Genomic DNA, 22,981 nt, shown 5'->3' with positions numbered 1-22,981 from the left:
ATTAAGAAACAAAGTGTTTAATGCGTGTATGCTATATACTAGAAACTACCCTATCAAACCAGTGATAAGTGAATTGTAAACGTATGTTTAGTAAAGTTAAATTGATTGAACCATCAAAGAAAAGTGTCAAAAATCCAGCCGTAGATTTGGAACTCTAAATAAATTCATGGAGCAAAAAAAGAAACAGACCGTTTAATGCATATATCACAGCCATGGTGGAGTAATTGCAACTGAATACGGGCTGCATCATAATATTAAGTAATTGATTGCAAAACAAGAACCAAATCCAACAAACAGAAATAAATTTATATTAACTATATCGATTGCAAAACAAGAATCAAATCCACAAAGTAGCAGATTAATACCGATTCTAACTGATTAATTCATAACAAATTAATTAATCACCAGCAACTAGCAGATCTACCTTTGATTCCAGAGAGTTTTATCAATACTGGACTAATATTTCGATTAATTTCCAAAACCGGAGCAATAATTTCGCATGTGAGAGCAAAATAAAAAATTTGTATATCGTTTTATTCATCTGATATTCGTCTACACTTGTGTGTGGTCAATTACAAATAGAATATGAAAAACACCTAATACCAAGACAGCCCTAACAAAACAGCATTGTATATGCAGTAGAAAAATAAATTACAGCAGGGAAAGACGGTTTACGGCTAGGTCTCAGTAAAAACCGGCGCCACAGCCAGAAGCTTTTTGCGCATAAAGCACCTCGGGAAACCCTTGGTCCTCAAATTGAAACACGGAACTGCTTCCATGGCCAAACCAGTTGACCGCGGCTGCGGAAGCGACGAATCGGAATCAGATCCGAGTCGGTACAGCGCGAGCAGAGCCTGAGCGCTGATTTGTTTGGATCTGGCGTTGATCTTCGAGTATCTGAGTTGAACAAGCTCTCCCGGCTTGAGATACTTGTAATACGCCGGCGCCGCCGATGATGAGCCAACTCTGGATTTCATGGTGATGTAAATCTGGAAACCCTAGAGTGAGATTGTAGATTGAGAGAAATTGATGGGAATTGGGAAATGAATTGTGGGAGGAAGAGAGGGTTTTATAGTAGTGAAGCGAGAAGCGGGAAAATAGTGGCGGTCAGTGAAGTGGCGCAGCGAATTTTTCAAGTTTTAATTTTGGGGTGCGCCTCATGGACTCTTCTGTCCCTCAAAAGTTATCATATGTCATCCTCTGAGATTTATTTTTTATTAAAATTATTTTTTTTATTTCATAATTCATCAATTATTCCCCATTATAGGATTAATAGCAATTTTGATGAAGTCGTTTAAATGCACGACTATTTGTTACTCCATGGAGTGCAAGCGGATAGGGCAATGTATGATGCCATTGTTCGTCAATTGATTATGATAGTTCTCCACTATTTGAGCGGGTGAAATGATAGTCCATGAGGTATTACGCTGTAAAGCATAAAATAACATGAAATATTCTTTTCATCCAAGTATGTGTAGTGTTTCCTTTTTTAATTTTGACCATAGTTGATTCCTAAAAAGTATTATGAACCACTCGTTGTGATCCTCATTAATTATTTCATAAGAGTAGTTAATTGGTACAGGTTTTAAGAAATTTGGTATCTTTGTTGATAAAAATGAATCATAAAAGTGAATAGGGCAATTACTGAGAACCAAACCAAAATAGCATATTAGGATAATTAATTATTTCTGGCCCATTTTGATTAGTGGGCAACTTGAGATTGTGCTTTGGTATATTCTTGGGCTAGCAATCGGTAGTGCTCCCTCCGTCCCAGATTAAGAGTCATTTTTTGCCATAAAAGTTCGTAAAATTTTAAGAGTTACTTTTAGAATTTTCCATATTTGGTCATACAATTTTACCCCATTCTTCATTAAAATTACATAAAAATGTCATTATCTACATTAAAATAAATCAAAACAAAAATCAAAATTAAAAGGGACTCACATTCAACCAACTCCATCATCTCACTTTATTTATTACACACTTCAACTCTTTCTTAAAATGCGAACCATAACAATAAGTGACTCCAAATATGGGACGGAGGGAGTATTTATTTAGATATGAAAGGTATTAAGAAAATATGAGATTTTGTTGGTGCCCACATATCATTATTTTGTAAAATCCCTTATCTTCAAATAGGTATCCCTCAGCCTCTCATTTCAATGGACAACTCTCAACTGAAAAAATCAACCCTCACAGAGATAAGGCTACAACCAGAATCTCTCACTCACTTCCCTCCATAGCCGCAGAGCTTCAACATAAGCATGTCTTCCTCCAACCTTACAATGCCTTCTCTGTCGAAGCTCTCCTCTCGCTCCTTCATCGCCCCGTTCCAGCTCCCGAGCTCCAACTCCTCCACACCTCCATGCAGATCCTCCACCACCCAAATCCAGTGCAGCCTCCGCGATCTCCGCGACCGCATTGATTCCGTCAAGAACACGCAGAAGATCACCGAGGCAATGAAGCTCGTTGCGGCCGCCAAGGTCCGGAGAGCTCAAGAGGCCGTGGTGAATGCCCGCCCCTTCTCCGAGACCCTCGTTGAAGTCTTGTACAACATCAACGAGCAGCTCCTCACGGACGACATCGACATCCCCCTCACCAAGGTCCGGCCTGTCAAGAAGGTCGCCCTCGTGGTGGTCACGGGCGATCGCGGTCTCTGTGGTGGGTTCAACAATGCCATCATCAAGAAGGCTGACTTGCGGATCAAGGAGCTTAAGGCGCTCGGCCTTGACTACACCGTGATCAGCGTTGGGAAGAAAGGGAACTCCTACTTCCTCCGCAGGCCTTACATCCCAGTCGATAAGTTCCTGGAAGGCAGCAATCTCCCGACGGCCAAGGAGGCGCAGGCGATCGCGGATGATGTGTTCTCGCTGTTCGTGAGTGAGGAGGTGGACAAGGTCGAGCTTCTCTACACCAAGTTTGTCTCCTTGGTGAAGTCGGATCCTGTGATTCACACGTTGCTCCCGCTCTCGCCCAAGGGAGAGATCTGCGATATCAATGGAGTCTGCGTTGATGCTGCGGAGGATGAGTTCTTCAGGCTCACAACCAAGGAAGGGAAGCTGACAGTGGAGAGAGATATTGTGAGGACTAAAACCACTGATTTCTCCCCAATTCTGCAATTCGAGCAGGATCCTGTGCAGATTCTGGATGCGTTGCTGCCACTCTACTTGAACAGTCAGATCTTGAGATCGTTGCAGGAGTCGCTAGCGAGTGAGCTTGCTGCCAGGATGAGTGCCATGAGCAGTGCCTCTGATAATGCATCCGAGTTGAAGAAGAATCTGTCAAGAGTTTACAACAGGAGGCGTCAGGCCAAGATCACCGGAGAGATTTTGGAGATTGTTGCCGGAGCCAACGCCTTATCCTGAGCTCCACGTCTTTCTCCAATCTCCATTTTCGATTGCGCTATAATACTATTATTCAGCAATACAAACTCCCTGTAATTCTCCGCCGCCTTCTTAAACAAGAGAAACACCATTCTGTGTTGTAACCATAAGCCATCTTACTCACATTTCATGTACAATGTCATTTTTTCACTTCTTCTTCCCTCTGTTTGATTGTATGCTTTCCTGTGCAACCTGATCATGTGTCTATTTCTGAACAATCCGAATTCAAATGCAATAACAGAAATTTACAAACAGGTGGATTGTGGAGATTTGAAGCATTTCATTCAACACTTATGTCCTAAACTAGATTGTACATATTCCCATGTATCCTATATAATTAGATCTTACTACTCCATATAGTAAGAATTGGATCCACCATTGAAGGAATAGCAAAACTACTCACATCAAACCAACAAGAATTGAATTGCAAGTATATGTACTGGATTGTACATATACTCATGTATGCTCTATACTAAATCTTTATATTGTAAGAACTAAAACAAACCATATCATACCAGCAAGAATTGAATTGCAAACGTACATCAAAGGAAATTGTCAAATAATCTAAAGGTATACTACATCAAAGGAAACAGGCTGTTTAATGTATATCACTTCATGTATGCTATATACTAGATCTCTATATTGTAAGAACTAGAAACTACCTATATTAAACCAGTGAGATTGAATTGCAAATGAATGTTCAGTAAAGCTGCATTGATTGAACCATCAAAGAAAAGTGTCAAAAATCCAATTGTAGATTTGGAACTGTAAATAAATTCAAGAAGCAATAAAAGAAACAAACTGTTTAATGCACACTATATCACTTCATGTATGCTATATAATAGATCTCTATAGTGCAAGATTTAGAAACTACCCATATCAACCAGCAATAATTGAATTGCAAACGTATGTTCAGTCATACTGTATTCATTGAATCATCAAAGAACAGTGTCAAAAATCCAATGGTAGATTTGGAAGATCTGGAAACTACACACATCATAAATCTCACGACGATGGTGGTGTAATTGCAGGTGGGAAATGGTAATAAATTGCAAAACAAGAATCAAATCCAACAGAGTAAGAAATTTATATAGATTTAAGCTAATTAATTCATAGAAATTAATTAATTACCAGCAAGTAACTCATCCACCTTAGATTCCATAGGGTTTTGTCAAACTGGATCATTATCCTATCTAATTTCCAAAACAAGAGCAATGATTTTGCATAAGCATCACAAGTGATCAAAACAAAAATTTTATCGTTTTATTCATCGCATATTCTTCTACACTTCTGTGTGGTCAATTACAAATAGAAAATGAAAAACATCTAAACAGCCCTAGCAAAAACAGAATTTTAGGCTTATTGTATATGCAATAAACAATAAAATTACAGCAGGGAGAGACGATTTACGGCTAGGTCTCGGTAAAAACCGGCGCCACAGCCAAAAGCTTTTTGCGCATCAGGCACCTTGGGAAACCCTTGGCCCTCAAATTGAAACACGGAACTGCTTCCATTGCCACACCAGTAGAATTCGGCTGCGGAAGCGACGAATCGGAATCAGATCCGAGTTGGTACAGAGCGAGGAGAGCCTGAGCGCTGATTTGTTTGGATCTAGCGTTGATCTTCGAGTATCGGAGCTGAGCAAGCTCTCCAGGCTTGAGATACTTGTAATACGCCGGCGCCACCGATGGTGATGAGGATGGTGATCCGAGAGCGCTGCTACCAACTCTGGATTTCATGGTGATGGAGAGGAAATCTGGAAACCCTAGAGTGAGATTTTAGATGGAGAGAAATTGATGGGAGATGCAATGGAAGGGATGGAGGGTTTTATAGTAGTGAAGCTAGAAGCGGGAAACTGGTGGCGGTCAGTGAAGTGGCGCACAGAATTTTTCAAGTTTTAATTTTGGGGTGCCGCCTCATCATTCACACCCTTTTGGACCATGGTATTTTTGTAATTTTGCATCTATTTTTGTTTATTTTACTGTTTTGACCTTCAAAATTTGTCACAAATAATGATGCTCGATAATTTTAGCCAATATTAGTAGTACTACTATATATGTTGAGTGTATAAGAAGAGATACTTGAATGAATTAATGATGATTTACTTTAAATAAAATTAGAAAGTGTATATGTATAAGAAAGGTGTGATTGAATGTATTAATGAGGATTTATTCTCTATAGGAATAGAAAGTTGACTTTTTTTTATGACCTATCTAAAAGAAAAGTAATGCAAAATCGCAATTATAAATTACACTAGTTCACTAATATACAATATTGTTTTGCGAGTTAATGAAAATGACATAATAAAGTAAGAGAAAAGAAAAAAAAAATAGAGATAATGTTGTTTTTATTTTAAAAACATTTCATTTTTAATGGAACATTTCAAAGAAAAATATTTTATTTTTTTAAAGGATAAAGAGAGTATAATACTCCCATTATTAATCATATGTCATGTTCTAAATTTTTAGTTGTTGCAAAATAGTTTTCAACTTCAAGTTTTTATCATTTTTCATAACACCATTTACTAAATTGGTGACCAACAAATTGATTTGTCTAATTGTGTAGCCTTCAGTATAAAAAAATTTCACCAACTATATAAAATAACAATGTTACGGTGAATATTGCTCCCAGATTAAAAAGTTAATAGACTATGTTTGGTTGTCATGATTATATCTGAGAAAGTAATTTGATTTTTTAAATTTTAAATTCTTATGTTTATTTTGATTTTTAATCAAACTGGGAAAGTAATCAAAATTCGAAAACAAAGAAAGTTAATACAACTTTCCAGAATTTTAAATCCTAACTATTCTTAGGTATTATTATTTCCAGTTTTAGGATTCTTACATATTTAATGTAATATAGTATAGTTCTATTATTATTATTATTATTATTATTATTATTATTATTATTATTATTATTATTATTAATTATAGTATTTTTAAAATAATTTAAAAGTATAAATTATTGTACTTAATTTCAGTATAATAAATAACTACGATGAAAATTATCGTAATTATAGCTATATTTTATAATATTTCATAATAGTAATTCATAATTTATTAAATAATTAAAATATAATTATATAATATAAATCGTATAATAAATAATTATTAGTATATTTTATAAATTAATAATTAATCAATAAAGTCGTATTGAAATTTTGAATTATAAAATTTATTCAATTATAATATACATAAATATAATAATAATAATAATAATAATAATAATAATAATAACAATCATATTTATTATTATAGTAAATGAGTATAATACTCTATGTAACTATATTTACAATTATATCATTATATATTATGGTGGACAATCCATATTTAAACTATATAATAAATATAATAATATAATTATTATTATTTATAATTAACAATTTATTAAAAAAATTATATTATTATTATTATTTTTTATAAATAAAAAAGTAATAAGTATATTTTTAGTTTAGTGTTTAAATTAACATATAAATTTAAAATCTTGATATTTTCCAAACACAGGAAAGTAAAGTTACTAGGAATCATATTCTCGGGATTCATTTTCTCATGAATCATTTTCCTTGCCAACTTTACTTTCCTGTCAACCAAACATGGTAATAGTGTTTTATTGCCCAAAATTTAAACTTATTCCGATAACTATCTGTAAATTATATGTAACGTTTTAGGGTAAAACTAGGGAGCGATGTCAGTGCAAATGTACATACATAGAGCAGAAGGGGACATGAATGAACTGAAACACACTTGAATGAGAGGGATTCTAGGGATATGTTGGTATGAGACTGCATATCCGAAAGGAGTTTATTAGATTTGATAGATGTTACATATACCAACAAATGCATCTTCTTTCTTGGCATCCATTTCATGAGAGCTCCAAGCATAAGTCTGGTAGCCGAACCTTTACGTACTCACATTATATTCTATTGATTTTAGAAAAACTAATCTGCTTATGCTTTTAGCGTATTCCAAATAGTGTTATGGCCTTCATAAAAAAATTGGACACCATTAGAACGTGATCACTTTGCTCTATTTCTTATCAATAGATTTGGGTTTGCTAGATATGGGGGCATTGTTGCTCGCACAAATGAATGTAGATAGCAAATCTTACCAATTTGAAAAAAAAATGAATATGCTATATTTCATATGAACAGTGCGGGCTAGCCATTATTTATTGAGTTCACCAAACACCAAGAATTTTCAGAAATAGACCCAAATATGATCAATTCTTCAAGGGTGAACACGCCCCTCAGTAGACATTCTTAGATAACAAGCTTGACTGTGGAAATTAGCTAGAAGACCAGATGTAAAATACGAATGAATTGTCATGGAGAGAAGGTTAAAGTAATCTTCGTCAAAGGTATCATACAAATTAAAAATGGATCATTCTTATAGTATTGTAAAGTGATCGGTAGACTCATAATTCAAAAAATATTCAAATTGCGGATCCAAAATCCGAAAATAAAGAGGCATAATTTTAATAGTATTTAATAGCGTTAAATATAATTTAATTTAATTTAATTTGTAATAATGAAATAAATAGTCCTTTTATTCCTTAAAAGCTGAGTTAATCACTTGTACATGTTTTACCAGAATATTAAAAATATTGTGTAAAAAAAATAGCATTATACTCTATTTTTAATTTCATCGCAAAATAAAATATACCCAATAAAATAAGAATATGCTTAATTGTCAATAAGATGCATTAGCTTGTACATACATATTAATATTCACCCAAAATTTATACATATTATTTAATTGATTTTCCTGTTATAATTAGTTGAGTTAAAAAATTGCTACACTCTCAACTATCAGTCCTCATTACAATATCAATAAAACTGATTTTAATTAAAATACAAATGTAATATACTAAAGTAGTAGTATTTGAGTTTATATTGATAATAAGAAAGAAATATGAATTGTTAAAATAAAGAATGCACAAAGAAAAGAAAAAATATGTTCTTATTGATGGTTGAACCATAAACCTTTAGTTGAAAGACTAAAAGTTAAACCATTGGGCTACAAAATTTTATTCTATGATATACATTGAAAGCAAATATAGTTTTACACACGAAGGAGGCAGATATGTTTTTTTCCGGCTAGACTCCATGGGATTTTTAGCCTCTCCGACGGTCGGAGAGAGCGGCCAACCCCTCCCGCCCCCCGGAATCTGCCACTGGGCTGGTTCCATGTAGAGAAAAGTCAATAGTACTAGCAACTTAGATGGATGTGGATAATCTATCTTGAACGATTGCAATGCCTATTTTGTAGTCGCTCACTGTATTGTATGATTGATGACACGAGGTGTAGTGTAACACTAGATTGTATCACAACGAGACTAATATTTCTATACTGATAAAACCAAGTACTATAATATATTGGTGATTACTTACTAAAATCTATACAAGTAATAATGAGATTATAGAACTGACTATAGATTGCTTTAACTTATTAGAAGGTATTGGTTTTCGTATTATTAGAAGGTATTGGTTTAACTTATAAGTTACTAACACTAATCTTGTGCGCGGCTAAAAGCCCTATTTGTGGGTCTTCCACTTTTTATATCCAAAGTTCAGCTGAAAAGGATGAATCTCTTCCCTTTTCATTCATGAGACTAAGAAAACAAAGGAGATTGCTACTGCATATAAAGGTTTATTTCATCACATGATCGATGGTAGGATATATTGAAAAAAAAAATGTATAGTCAATATGATAAATTATGATTCGATTTTTGCCTGCTAACCTATTTTTTTGGTTCGCTTTAAACTGAAAATATGACATAGCTTCATTTTTTTTATTGTTGTGGGAATGGGCGTGTTAGTATTTGTACATTCATTTGATTTTTTACAAAATAAACAAATATAATTAAATGTTGTGATAAACAAATTTATAGTATATCGCTTAATGTACATCAGAACTCGACTTATGTGACAAAATTCACAATACTATTAATCGTCTTACTAGAATAATAGGCTAACATAAAAATATTCACAGCCACACCTCTCTTAATATTTGTCCAATTTTTTAATTCCACGTGGCAAAATGTGACACCGCGAGCCAATTTCCTGCCAAAAATCACACACATGTTATCACTAAACACTGCCCTCCAAAATCTTCATTTTTTAATTACTCACACAGAAACCTAAAACGAAGCAGAAGGAGAGAGATCCAAGGCCAATGGTGTGTATATGTTGAATCACTAAGCTCGACTACTGAGTAGCAGAGCACATTTATTCACTTCGAAGATGGAGGTGCCATTGCCTCTGCAGAGGTCTCTCAGCTGCGGAATTGCGTCGTCGCAGAGTACACACATCAGGATCAAGCCCTTCCTCGGAATTTCGCCTAATGGAACGGCACAAGTAATTGTTTCCTTGCTATTGCGATCAACTTAATTCCTCACTGACCGTATGCTTGTTACCGATTGCAACGCTCGATTAATCAATTCTCCAGGAACCTGCGCGAGTGCTGTTTGTAAATTCGTCACTGTTGATTTTTCTCTGTGTATATATGCATTTTACTTTTTCTGTGCTGTTTTCTGTTTTTAAAAAAAAAAAATATATGTTGTGTTTTTGTTTCTAGTAGTGGTGATATGCATTACATTTGTCACCTTATCCTCTGGCATGGACATGCTCCAAAGCATCTCGTGATTTGGTTCGAATGCGGTGTTTTGACCATTTTTATATTATATGTATATGAATTACTATATGTTGGATACTTGGATGTAATTGTAATTTGTAAGTAACGTTGCTTGGATATGAAAGTTTTACTTATATGTTAAAGCTTTTGATTACACAGTCTTTTGGGCGGAGAGCTGGTCATATGGCAGCCAAGGTCACATATCAGATTAATGCGAGTGCGGGTTGGTTGTTTAAATAATATGCAACACATTATATTTCTATGTAATGTAACCAGATTTACAATATCTGTACTCATGCAGACTTTTCAAGAAGGCGGCCAAGGAAAAGTTCCACGCCAAGCTCTAAGGATTCTACACCAAGGGGTTTTGGGCCCAGAACACAGGTCCCTACGAGTACACAGAAAAAGGATCGAAAGAACAGTGAAGCAAAGGAAGGTCCGGGTACTTCTTCACAAAAGGAGATTGGGAGCTTGAGTGCTGACACTCCAGATGTGAAGATTAGGTCTGTTGAGGAAGAGACAACCAACATTAGTCTAGTTCCAGAAGTAGATGAGGACGGTGATGGTGAAAGTAATGGTGAACATGATGTTGTTGGTCTAGAGGTTCCATCAGCGCGTGAAGCATTTTCTGTCAGCAAAGTAAGTCAATTCGAAGAGAGTGTCCAAATTCCTGATATTAATAAGCATGTTATTGAATCCAAAGATGAAGGAATATCCAACAGTGAGGTCAGTAGCATTGCAGGTAGATTACAGAATGTTAGTATGCTGCTAGGTATTAAGGATAAAGAACCTTGATTGACTAACAACATCAAGATTAATGATTTACAGGAAAAATTGGCAGCAACTGGAGGTGTTGATGACAGTTATACTTCTATCAGTGAGCTTAAGAGAAAGGAAGATGAATTTCTAAAGCTAAAGTTGGAAAGTGAAGAGAGTCTTCGTAAAGAGACAATAAACAAGCTTGCTGATGCTAATTTCAGAAAAGGAAACAAATTGTTTTATTACCCAGAACTGGTAAAACCTGATCAACATATAGAGATATTTTTCAATAGGAGTTTCTCCACTTTGAAAAATGAACCAGATGTTATGATCATGGGAGCCTTCAATGACTGGAAATGGAAATCATTTGGGATGAATTTGAGCAAAAGCCATCTCAAAGGTGATTGGTGGTCTTGCCAGTTGTATGTTCCCAAGGAAGCATACAAAATTGATTTTGTGTTCTATAATGGGCAAGATGTCTACGAAAACAATGACGAACAAGATTTCTGCATAGTTGTGGAGGGTGGAATGGATGTATTTGACTTCGAAAATTTTTTGCTAGAAGAAAAAATGCGCGAACAGGAGGATTTATTGAGACAAAAAGCTGAAAGGGAAAGACAAGAAGAAGAACAAAGATATATAGAAGCAGAAAACGCGGCAATTCAAGCTGATCGAGCACAAGCCAAAGAGGAAGCTGCAAAGACAAGAGGGATGATGCAAGTGTTGATGAAGAAGGCTCCCATATCAGTTGATGATGTCTGGTACATAGAGCCTAAGCCTTGGGATGTGGAAGGCAGTGGTATGGTCAGGTTATATTACAACAGGAGCTCAGGTCCACTTTCTCATGCTAAAGAGCTATGGATTCATGGAGGGTATAATAATTGGAAAGATGGGCTGTCCATTGTTTCAAAGCTCATCAAATCCGGGAAAGATGGGGACTGGTGGTTTGCTGATGGTATGCAGTTAATTACCTCTAAATATTTGTCTTGTAATGAGCTTGGATTGTATATATAGTGAATCAGAATAATATGTTGTGATCTCAAAAGTTCTTTTGCATAGGATCAAGATTTAAAAACATGTTCATTATTATCCATGGCTGGGGGTTGGTTGAATTAGGGGATGATGTCCTGGTTATAGTGACTACCCTACTTAGATTTTGGCATTTCAGTTCACTTTGGTTCCTGGTATTATCAAAATGGAACCCTTGTTTTCAAGTAAATATGGTTATTGGCTCGGTTTGGCAAGTCCCATTGCAATGAATTGACATTGACATTAAGATGTTAGATGAAGGCTATCTATGTGGACAGCCTGGGATGAAATTCAAATAACATTCTAATGTACAACATCTAGGTTCTTGTCCTGAAAAACTGATATAAATTGCATTTCTATTATATTTCTGTGCATTATCTTTTAGTTTTTTCCATCTGCGAGATACCATGATCTTCTGTTTGGATAAACACTATGACTTGTCAATGAAGAGGTATTGGGAGGAGTTCTCACGACCGTTCTGGGGGTGTGCTTGCATTATCCTTAGATATACTTCCTATTGATGTGGTGAAACTGCATCTTCAAAAATAAACCCAGCCAATTTCTTATCACTTTCTGGTTTGTTTACATTGTGTAGCTAGATAATATAAGTTCTGGGAACAAGGAGATCATTCATGTCATCTGGCATTAGTATTTTCTCTTCTCCTGTTGGAAAACTATTATGCAATTTCTGGTAACTTTACATTCTTATTTAAACATCAAAGTTAGTAGGAAGAAGACTCATGGTAGGCATTTGTGTCAAAGTATCTATACATTTCAGCAGGATTATTTCAATTTACTATAAATTTATAGACGTTTGCTTCAACACCTTTAAAAAGTGTTGTACTTCACAGTCTGCACTTTCTCTTTAAGTTTGCCTATAAACTTTTCCCATCCACCATATGGTGTCTGCAGTTGTTGTACCTGATAGAGCCCTTGTCTTGGATTGGGTTCTTGCTGATGGTCCACCTCATCAAGCAGTTGTTTACGACAACAATAACATGCAAGATTTTCATGCTATTGTCCCTAAATCCATTGCCGAGGAACTATATTGGGCTGAGGAAGAGCAGATACTTTTCCGAAGACTTCAGACTGAAAGGCGATCCAGAGAAGAAGCAATACGAGCTAAGGTTGTTTTGGGAAGCATTATAAGGAATCACCATTGTATTATCTTGTAATGCTTTGTGTTTTCTAGTTTCCTCTTGTACAAAATTGCTCTTTTCTTCTCCAAAGTATAGTAACTTCCTGCTTCTCACTGTTCTCCAATAATTTTTTCCTTATGTTTTCTTCCATGTACAGGCTGAAAAAACTGCACGCCTGAAAGCAGAAACAAAGGAAAAAACTCTGAGAACATATTTGTTGTCTCAGAAGCATATAGTCTACACCGACCCCCTTGATGTCCGGGCTGGAAGCACGGTGAATTTGTTTTATAATCCCGCCAACACAGTTCTGAATGGAAAATCTGAAGTCTGGCTCAGATGTTCATTCAATCGCTGGACGCATCGCATGGGCCCGTTGCCACCTCAAAAAATGATTCCTGCTGAAAATAGTTCACATCTTAAAGCATCTGGTGAGATTGAGCATTATAGCGGGGTTTTCAATTATTTGCATCTGTGTTTACCTGATGACATTGATCTTTCATTAGCACTGTTCAGTTTTGGAATGTTGAATTCAAAAAAAATACTAACCTAACACTTGTCGTAAGTGTATTGGGTCTATGTAGGAACTCATAGCCTCACTGGCACATGCATCATAAAATTAAAATTCTAGTCCTACTTTGAACTTTGAAGGGCATTGTATGGCATTATGTTCAGGGTCACAACAGTAAATCCAGGGAAAAAAGAATGCTGTGTTGGAAGTCCTATGCCAGTTATGTTTGAAGATATCTCATTTTCTCCCTACCCTCTCTTTTCATCTTTGACAGTCAAGGTTCCGTTGGATGCATATATGATAGACTTTGTTTTCTCCGAAAGAGAAGATGGTGGGATTTTTGACAACAAGAATGGTATGGACTATCACATACCTGTACTTGGAGGAGTTGTGAAAGAGCCCCCAATGCACATTGTACATATATCTGTTGAAATGGCACCGATTGCAAAGGTAATTAGTTTTAACAGATCAACCTCCTGTCATTGGCATTGAAAGCGTGCTCTTGAACTATGAAATGATTTTATACTTTGTTTGTTTGTTACATTTTCTTCTTTGCCATCTGTTGTTTACAATGACATATTTATCTTGTGGAACTTGTACCTGTTGATTTCGATCATATTGGACTAGAAGTCCATTAAATTGTCATTCTTAATAACTAAGAAGCTTCAGAACTCTTTGGAATAAAAGAATTATTGAATAAGTGCTTTTACTATGTACTTGATTTGCAAGAAGATATTTTCTCAAACTCAATTTTAGTGCTATCAAGTTGCAGATTTGATGATTTAATGTCAGAAGATATATTTTTCTTACTTAGTATGATTTAACAATATTAGTGGTTATCCTTGTTACTGAAAACTTTGGACCATGAATGTTTGTTTGGTAATGCTATTATTTACAAGATAAGTCAATCCTGTTTAGAGAGAATAGCGAACTGAGGCCTGATACAGGATCTACCTGTTACCACCAACTGCTTTTTTGATTTGCGATTGCCATTTTACTGGACGTGAGATTTCCTTTTCCCATTGAACAAAGGCTATTAATTTTGTCATTGTATGCTATGGTCTTTGAGTTTTCTCGTGTTTGCTTATTCAACTCATACAGGTAGGGGGTCTTGGTGACGTTGTAACAAGTCTTTCACGAGCGGTCCAGGATATGAACCACAATGTGGAAATCATTCTCCCAAAGTATGACTGTCTGAATCTCAGCCATGTAAGTTTCAATACGTTTCTTTTTCTTGCATTTATGTTGTACTATTTTGGACAAAATCTCTTGGCATTTCTCATAATGTATTTGAAGTATAGTTTGAGCTGCTTCACTTGAATTTGCTTTGACGTAATTTCTATGGAACTGAGTATTCTTATAAATTATGTATGCTCGGACGATTGTTAGAATTATTCCCTCGTTGCATATTCCAAACTTATTTACGTTAATGAGAATTGTGATAATCAGACAGCACAGAATCGAAGCTCTGAAAGTTAGGTACCTATGAGCTTCATAGGGTTCTGTGGTTCTGCAGAATTGGTTTTACTTCGGTTAAATAAATTTGAATTTTGTATTGATGAAACCTACATGTAATTCAATAGGTGAAGGATTTGCAGTTCCATAAAAGCTATTATTGGGGTGGCACTGAAATTAAAGTTTGGTTCGGGAAGGTAGAAGGCATTTCTGTTTACTTTTTGGAACCTCAGAATGGGTAATTTCTAGTGCTCCTTTCTACATTGTGGCATAGAACCACCAGTGGATGTTTTCGACTTGCTGAAAACTTTTATTTGGCTGTGAATACTATAGATGTCTTTTTAATTTTTTGACCTTTCATCTAACTGAGATAAAGATTTTGACTAGTGAAGGTTAATACTATTGCAGTTCTCTTTCATTATACTGTATATACTCTCATATTGAGTTCTTTTTAACAGATAGGTTACTTATAACATATCAACTAATTCCTTATGTTAACGGTCTTAAGTCTCTGTCTGAATTACTTGCTATTACTTATACGAACAATTATTATCCTCATCCCCAGGTTTTCAGGTGATAGTGCATATCTATTTGTTTCATAAGTAATGTGCATCTCTTTATAATTTATGTGCCCTAACAGATATTTTCTATTTCTTGCAACTCAAAGTAGATGCTTCAGAAAACTTGAGAGTCTATACTTGAATCTTCTCTGGTGCTTCTGGAATCTAAATTAATTTGAGGTTTTTGTTTTTTATTGATCTTATCTGCCTTCATATAGGTGCCTCAAAGGAAGAATAACATAATAGATTTAAGTATTATGTGATGTATAATGCTCGAATTTAGATTTCAATTTGGTAGAAACAAGAGCACCTCCTAACCTGTATTACTTATATATGCAGTTTACATGTATCCATTTAGGAGCCTATGTCTAATTATATTTCAGTTTCTAGTGTGCCTTAAAGGACTTGGTTTAATTCTGTAACTTTATTTTGCAATATGATTGTCAATTTCTTGATGCACCTTCTCCCCAGAAATCATTGTCTACAATTCTGACAAATTAATCTAATGTGTGCTACAACTCCAGATTATTTTGGGTTGGCTGCATCTATGGACGTGGTAATGATGGGGATAGATTTGGATTCTTTTGCAATGCAGCTCTAGAGTTTCTTCTGCAAAGTGGATCCCATCCAGTAAGCTTACTGCTCAAACTATCAATTTCAGCAGTCTAATTTATCTAATACTGTCACTTTAGGAACCAAGAATCTGATCTTGATGACTATGATGAGACATACTGCAACCTATACTAATAAGAGCTTATGGATTATTTTATTGATGAGAACTTCTTTTCTGAGGCCTTGATTCTCCCTTGATGCTTTTCTTATATTATCTGCAATTTTTAATCTAGCCATATGCATCTAGAACCTCTTACAGTTAGCTAGCTGCTTAATATATGCAATGGATGTGCAAATCGTGGCACAATTTTGTCTTGATATTTTTCATCTCTGACTCTTTGTTTTATGCCATATGTTTCTTGAACTCTATATTCAAACTCTTCTCCTCAATTTTTGTTTAATTCATTGCACCAGCCCTTTTCTCTCTTGTTGAAAAGAACTAATGAAGTTAAATGACAATGCAGAAATTATTTTGTCAAACTTTGATTTCTGTATCTATTGTGGTTGCAGTTGATATTGTTTCTCTTGCAAACTGATAAAAAGGTTTTACCGTTGATACCAGGATATAATTCATTGTCACGATTGGTCTAGTGCCCCAGTTGCATGGTTGTTCAAAGAACAGTACATGCATTATGGCCTCAGTAAAGCTCGCATTGTTTTTACCATACACAACCTTGAATTTGGAGCTGAATTGATTGGGAAAGCCATGGCTTTCGCAGACAAGGCTACAACTGTAAGTTTCTGCGAGTCCTTCAGTGAAGAAACACTTCCACACGAGTCTTAATTAGTTTTTTTTAAGGACTATTACTTAGCAAGTAAAGCAGATTGTTGGGCTTTTTTAATCTTGTATGTGCCTTTTGCATTTTCCTGCAGGTATCACCAACTTATTCCCGGGAAGTTTCTGGGAATCCTGTAATTGCTCCTTATCTCTACAAGTTTCATGGTATCCTAAATGGAATTGACCCAGACATATGGGATCCATATAATGATAAGTTCCTTCCTGTAAGTAAATTACTTCCATCTATACTTAACTGTATAAGGAATAAAGTTGCTTGTTTACCTCTTTGCAAGTTGGGTATGTTTGGATGCATGAATTACATAGCTGCCTTGCTTCAACTGTTGTCATTTTTTCAAGATTAATATGAAAAATGGACTGACTGTTAACATGGAATTTTCTATTGAGAAGCAAAAGCCTGGACTACTGATAAGGGAATTGGGTTGTAGGGGGGGGGGGGATGGAGTTTCATGTAGGCGGTTTGATAAGGTCTTCTGGTTTATGACACCTGTTTTATTCTCTATAAAAATCCTCTAGTTCCAGTTGCAGATGCTGCAGTGTTTAAGGCACAATCACCTTATGGAATACAACAGAAGTCCAATACATATGTACTATATCATGGATACAGTGGGAAAAAGATATAAAGTGCTATCATGTAGATGTATAAGCACTAAAAACCTTTTTTTTATGCTTCCTTTTGTGTGTTTTATAAAGTTTATGTATATAAAGTGCTATCCTGTTGATCCTTTCTGCAAAGCTATTTATCTACTTTGTCTGTTCCATAAACCATACAAATGAGAGCAAAGACTGCCTTGGGGGGGGGGGGGGATGTTTGATATGCTGCTTCATATGCCTTGAGCACGCCATCACCATTGTGGGATAAGAGGTGCACGCCATAGCGTAAATATAGAGATTTCGGTAGAATGTCTTTGCATTGTATATCTTCGTAGAAAGTATGTCGTCTAAATGGAAGTTGAATTTGAGACCTAAAATCTGGTTGATGATGTGTTTAGATAGAATTATTATTTTTAGATGGTATGCCTTAATAGGAATGTAACTGAGTTAGGTGAGTAAATATGTTAACAATCAGGAAGTATAAATTTATAAACTACTTACACTATTAGTTCTATGATGACCCTTGTTGTGCAAGTGGAGTGCCTGAAGGACACATGTTTTTGCTAATGTCTGTTGGTATACAGATTGGCGTCACTAATGAAGTATAGAAGTCTACATCTAAGTGCAGTTTCATATTAAGCAGATGCTTTCTTTTTCTGATGCAAATGCCATGCATGCCTTAGGTATCTTATACTTCAGAAAATGTTGTCGAAGGCAAACAAGCTGCCAAAGAAGCTTTGCAGGAAAGACTTGGGCTGAAAAAGGCTGATCTGCCCATGGTAGGAATCATTACTCGACTGACTCACCAGAAAGGGATCCACCTCATCAAACATGCAATCTGGCGGACCCTGGAACGCAATGGACAAGTTTGTCTTACCTCTCTCAGTCTCTCTATATTTAATCCTGCAACTGTTACTTAGAATAACTAATATACTTTCCATGTTTCCTAACGCTTTAACATTAGTTTGATGAGGGACATGATAGTCTTTATCGACCAACTGCTATTTAAGTGTGCACCTGCATCTGTGAATGAATGGTTCATTTGAAGAATTATGAATCAACTATCAAGACAATCTTTGTTTGACAATTTTCTATTCCCTGATGAGCATTTTTTATAGGTGGTCCTGCTGGGTTCAGCTCCTGATCCTAGGATTCAGAATGATTTTGTTAATTTGGCAAATCAACTGCATTCTTCACATACGGATCGTGCACGTCTATGTCTGACATATGATGAGCCTCTCTCACACTTGGTACTTTCTCATGGAATTTAGCTGTTTCACCTATGTTCCACCTTAACTTTTGATTCTTACTTATTTTGCAGATATATGCTGGTTCTGATTTTATTCTTGTCCCTTCTATTTTTGAACCTTGTGGACTAACTCAACTCACAGCCATGAGATACGGCTCAGTCCCTGTTGTGCGCAAAACTGGAGGTGATAAAGTGGAATCTGATTGTCCTTTCTTGTACCATAACCATATGAAGTGGAATTTCACTTTCAATGTTTTGCTGATATACTTTTTGTATAGTGTTTCTTTTCGTGATGTGTTAGACCCCCACATGCTGAAGTCAAATATCGAACTCCTCTCGCCTATGTTCATCCCAAGAAACAAAATAAGTTATTAAGAGTAATTTAGGGGTTATTTGGCAATTTTAATCTGTATTTCAGTTAAATGTCTTCCTCAGCCAAAAATTCTCAATAGCCTGTTTTCACTGCCAAGACAAGCAGTTTAACAAGTTCATCGCCTACCTACTTAGTATACTATCCAATTAAAAGCTTAAAGATAGAAATATCTCATAATTAATAAGTCCATAACTTCCATTCTTTCGTGGAAAATAGGGCCGTGTACATTCTTGCAGCAGATTGAAAATATGTTCAACATATTCACGACTAGTTTAGCCTTAACTGAGTTTTTTCATCTGTTTGAGAGCCTCAAATTCTGACTTTTATCTCTGCAGGACTCTATGATACTGTTTATGATGTTGACCATGATGAAGATAGGGCACAAGAACAAGGCCTTCAACCAAATGGATTTAATTTTGATGGAGCAGATGCAGGAGGTGTTGATTATGCTCTGAATAGGTATAATAGCTATAAACTTCGGAGATTTTGCTTTTGTCTTGCCTTCTATGTCCATTTGAATATCTTTCCACACCTCAAACTTTGTCCAAATCTCTCTGCTTAGCAGTTCAGATAGGATTCTATAGCCTATCACCTGCACATTCTTAGCCCATTCATTTTTCTGTTAGAGCATCTCCAACCATTTACACTAAATTCAAACTCGTTTTAGTGGAAATGTCACATCAATAGTGATTTTACTCCAACCATTTACACCAAATTTAACTTAAAAAAGAATATTCTATATCCACTTACTTTTTATAGTCACAAAATCTTATAAAGTTATTTGGTTTTGTTTTGGTGTAAACCCTAAAATTGGTATATCTTGTTCAAAAAACCAAAATGGGATAGGTTTTGCAATACCATTGGAGCTATTTTCCTACTCTATTTTGGGTTTGGGTTTGGGTTTGGGTTTTAGAGTACCATTTGAGATGGTCTTAGTGAGAACGCTCACATAATATTTAATGTTGCAGAGCAATATCTGCGTGGTACGACAAGAGGGAGTGGTTCTATGCATTGTGCAAGTGTGTTATGGAGCAAGATTGGTCCTGGAACCGGCCTGCTCTTGATTACTTGGAGCTCTACAATGCTGCACGCAAGTGAGAAAAGATCAAGACAACGGTCTGTACAGGTTCAGTCGCTAGTTCCATATATGTTTATTATTCTGGAGCAAAATATGACGCAATCGTAAAAACAATACCGTTTCCAATAATTTCACACCTTGTATCCATCATGTTGACAATAATGAAATCCCCTGAAGTTTTCCAAGTGACAATATGGTTCCTCCTATTGGTACAGACTCCAGTTTTTCAGCAATACTGGTAAAGCCCACTTGCCAACCCCACTTGTCTTGCAATTTGTGAGAAATGCAACTATTCTTGAGGTTGGCTTAGCAGCATTAGTCAATGGGGGCCTAAACACCACATAAATTGCTTTGGTATAGGAAGTTATCCAACCTGGAAACAAACTTTGGAGTTGAAAATGATAGTTTAGTGACTAAAAAAGCATATTTAGTGGAACCAAATACCCAGTGTCTATTCCTCACCAAATTTATCTATCTCGTTTTGGTCGATTTGGGGTGATCTGATTGCATGACTTGGACACCACTTTGTATAATATGCTCATCTATGTACCAATCACTGCCAGATTATTGAGGTACTTAAAATCTTTTCACATTTTAGCTGACATTATGGAAGTTGGACGTATATTGTTTAGCTGCATTTGAATTTGTTCATTTTCATTGTTGGACATCTCAATTGAATTTACTAAAGAAGGGATTGAAGTTAAATATTACTATCTCTGAATTAAACTTATAGTTGTAGGAGGTGAGGGTGGACTGATCACCTAAAATGTCATGTCGTAGGTTTGCGTGGTCCAAAATATTTGCAGTTGGGACGAATCTACACTTCCTAGATTAGATTCCACCATTTTTTGGTTTAAACCAAATCAGTCCACTGGAAAATACAATGATGCAATACACCCTCTGACAAAGTAAACTCGTAGCTGCCTGCCTCCACAGCTTGCTCTGATGCTACAAACATTTTATAAAGATTGTTACTCTTTAACGTTGGTATTCTTATTGTGTTTTTTTATTAGCATGACTCATTATCATATATCCGTTTAGGTTTAGCTATAAGATTATTTTAGTTGGAGGGGAGTGACTACATTCACATGAACCAAACATAACATAAATCCAATCATGAGATATAATATTTCAAATTGAACATGTCACCTACTAACATAGGTTTTATCATACACCGCTTCAAATTATATCAAATTAAATTATGTCAAATACACAATCAATCGTGAGACATGCTTAGATGTTAACTTTTGAACAATGACATGTCAGCCACCAAATTAATACTACTATATATTTAAGTAAGCTCTTCCTCAGCCCCAATCTCACATAGAATTAAAATAAAATGTTTAATCTCTAAAGTTACGTGCACAAAAATGAATTGGATGTCTATTGTATTCTACATGGCAAAATAATTGTTGTAGAAAGCAATGTTTGAAAAGCAAACACCACATATTAGACTCCAACACCAATATATCTTCAACATTAAATCATCACCACTATGCTCTCTCTCTCTCTAGTCTGTACATATTCCTTGAGTCCTGACATATATTCAATCAGAAACACATGAATTACCCCACCTATGCCTTCTTTTCTGGCTGAGGAATTATCCCTAATTCCAAAAGATAAGGACTAGCAAGTGCTTGTGAATTTTACTGTTTTTCAGTAGGATGTGGATTGCACTGTCAAATCTCAGCAATAAATCCCAAAACACAGGAACAGTGTTTAGCATTCAATAATTAATTAATTTTAGAGTGAACTACACTAATAGTTCCTGGTCTTGTCTAAAAATATACCAATGGTCCTTAAATATTTTTTACTCCCCCCATCCCATAAAAGTTGAGATAAAATTTTTGGGCACAGAGATTAAGAATTTATATTAAATAAATAGGAGAGATGAAAAAAGTAGAAAGATAAGAGAGAGTAAAGTAAATAATGGAATAAAGTAAGAGTGATTAAATGTTTTGTCTTTTGTTAGAAAAGGAAATGACTCAACTTTGTTGGGACGGACTAAAAAGGAATACGACTCAACTTTTATGGGACGGAGGGAGTATCATTTTTGGTACGATCAGACAAAACTAACCCTAGGTATCATTAGTGTGAATATTTAAAGTTCTGGGGCATTTTGGACCTTTCAATCCTTTTATTTTTTTTCATTTTTTCTTCCATCACTATTTTCTTTTATAAACTCAATTATACTTTCATTTAAATACTATTTGATGCTTTATGATTTCAAAATTTTAAATAAGAAACCATATGTTTTAATTATGCTTTATTTATTTTTAAAATTAAATATTATTTTATATACAAATTAATCTATATATTTGCGAAGAAAATATTATATTTAACAGTAATATTTTTTAAATATAAATATTAAAGTGAATTATAGGAAATTCTTCGCGGAATTTATTTATACTTAAAAATTTTACTAAAATTTTTAAAATTTGAGAAGAAAAAATATTATAGTGAATTATAGTACATTTTTATTTAAAAAATATTACTTAAATATTTAAATGTTACTATACTTAAGTGAAAAATAAATATTTTAATTACGTTACTTTAAAAATACAGTATAGTGAAGAATATTTGTTAAATGTAATAATTGAAATTTACTAAAAAAATATAATAAAATGAACTATATAATAAATATTTTAATTACGTTAGTTAAAATATAGTATAGCGAACTCTTGCAAGTAACATTTTTTTACTAAAAATATAGTAATTTTTTCATTATAAAGCTTAATCTATACATTATTCAAGTAATTATTTAAAAAATATCAGTGAATTAATTTAAAAGAAAGTATTTTTGTTGTAAAAGGT

The 22,981-nt window shown here is 34.9% G+C and overlaps 2 protein-coding genes across 4 annotated transcripts; both read left to right on the top strand.

The window, feature by feature from the left end:
* The first annotated feature begins 2,167 nt into the window (after positions 1–2,167).
* LOC125201050 (ATP synthase gamma chain, chloroplastic) lies at positions 2,168–3,533 on the top strand. Its single transcript, XM_048098935.2, has one exon. The coding sequence runs from the start codon at positions 2,265–2,267 to the stop codon at positions 3,363–3,365; it is 1,101 nt and encodes a 366-aa protein (XP_047954892.1). The 5' UTR covers positions 2,168–2,264; the 3' UTR covers positions 3,366–3,533.
* Positions 3,534–9,495: 5,962 nt separating this feature from the next.
* On the top strand, positions 9,496–20,804 carry SS3 (starch synthase 3). Of its 3 annotated transcripts, none has more exons than XM_048121025.2 (17): positions 9,496–9,738; positions 10,175–10,232; positions 10,317–10,741; positions 10,844–11,729; positions 12,716–12,930; positions 13,100–13,370; positions 13,725–13,900; positions 14,552–14,659; positions 15,034–15,143; positions 15,990–16,095; positions 16,640–16,810; positions 16,951–17,079; positions 18,151–18,333; positions 18,586–18,717; positions 18,789–18,900; positions 19,425–19,548; positions 20,058–20,804. In XM_048121025.2, the coding sequence occupies exons 1-17, from the start codon at positions 9,625–9,627 to the stop codon at positions 20,185–20,187; spliced, it is 3,450 nt and encodes a 1,149-aa protein (XP_047976982.1). In that variant the 5' UTR covers positions 9,496–9,624; the 3' UTR covers positions 20,188–20,804. The 3 variants fall into 3 exon arrangements, with proteins under 3 accessions (XP_047976982.1, XP_047976990.1, XP_047976974.1); XM_048121033.2 differs by having other exon boundaries at positions 10,175–10,238; positions 10,317–10,654; XM_048121017.2 differs by having other exon boundaries at positions 10,175–10,238.
* The last annotated feature ends 2,177 nt before the right edge of the window (positions 20,805–22,981 follow it).

The sequence above is a fragment of the Salvia hispanica genome, chromosome 2, assembly GCF_029641045.1.
Source record: "Salvia hispanica isolate PSC_SH4W2 chromosome 2, Shi_PSC_v1, whole genome shotgun sequence".
Classification (NCBI taxonomy): Eukaryota; Viridiplantae; Streptophyta; class Magnoliopsida; order Lamiales; family Lamiaceae; genus Salvia; species Salvia hispanica.
This window is presented reverse-complemented; position numbering and strand designations above follow the sequence as displayed.

Bases quoted from the DNA above. Each gene is read 5' to 3' on its own strand.
- LOC125201050 (XM_048098935.2), top strand. From the start codon at position 2,265: ATGTCTTCCTCCAACCTTACAATGCCTTCTCTGTCGAAGCTCTCCTCT.
- SS3 (XM_048121017.2), top strand. From the start codon at position 9,625: ATGGAGGTGCCATTGCCTCTGCAGAGGTCTCTCAGCTGCGGAATTGCG. The intron at 14,660-15,033 runs GTAAGTTTCAAT...GTAATTCAATAG, and splicing joins ACTGTCTGAATCTCAGCCAT to GTGAAGGATTTGCAGTTCCA. The intron at 17,080-18,150 runs GTAAGTAAATTA...TGCATGCCTTAG, and splicing joins ATAATGATAAGTTCCTTCCT to GTATCTTATACTTCAGAAAA.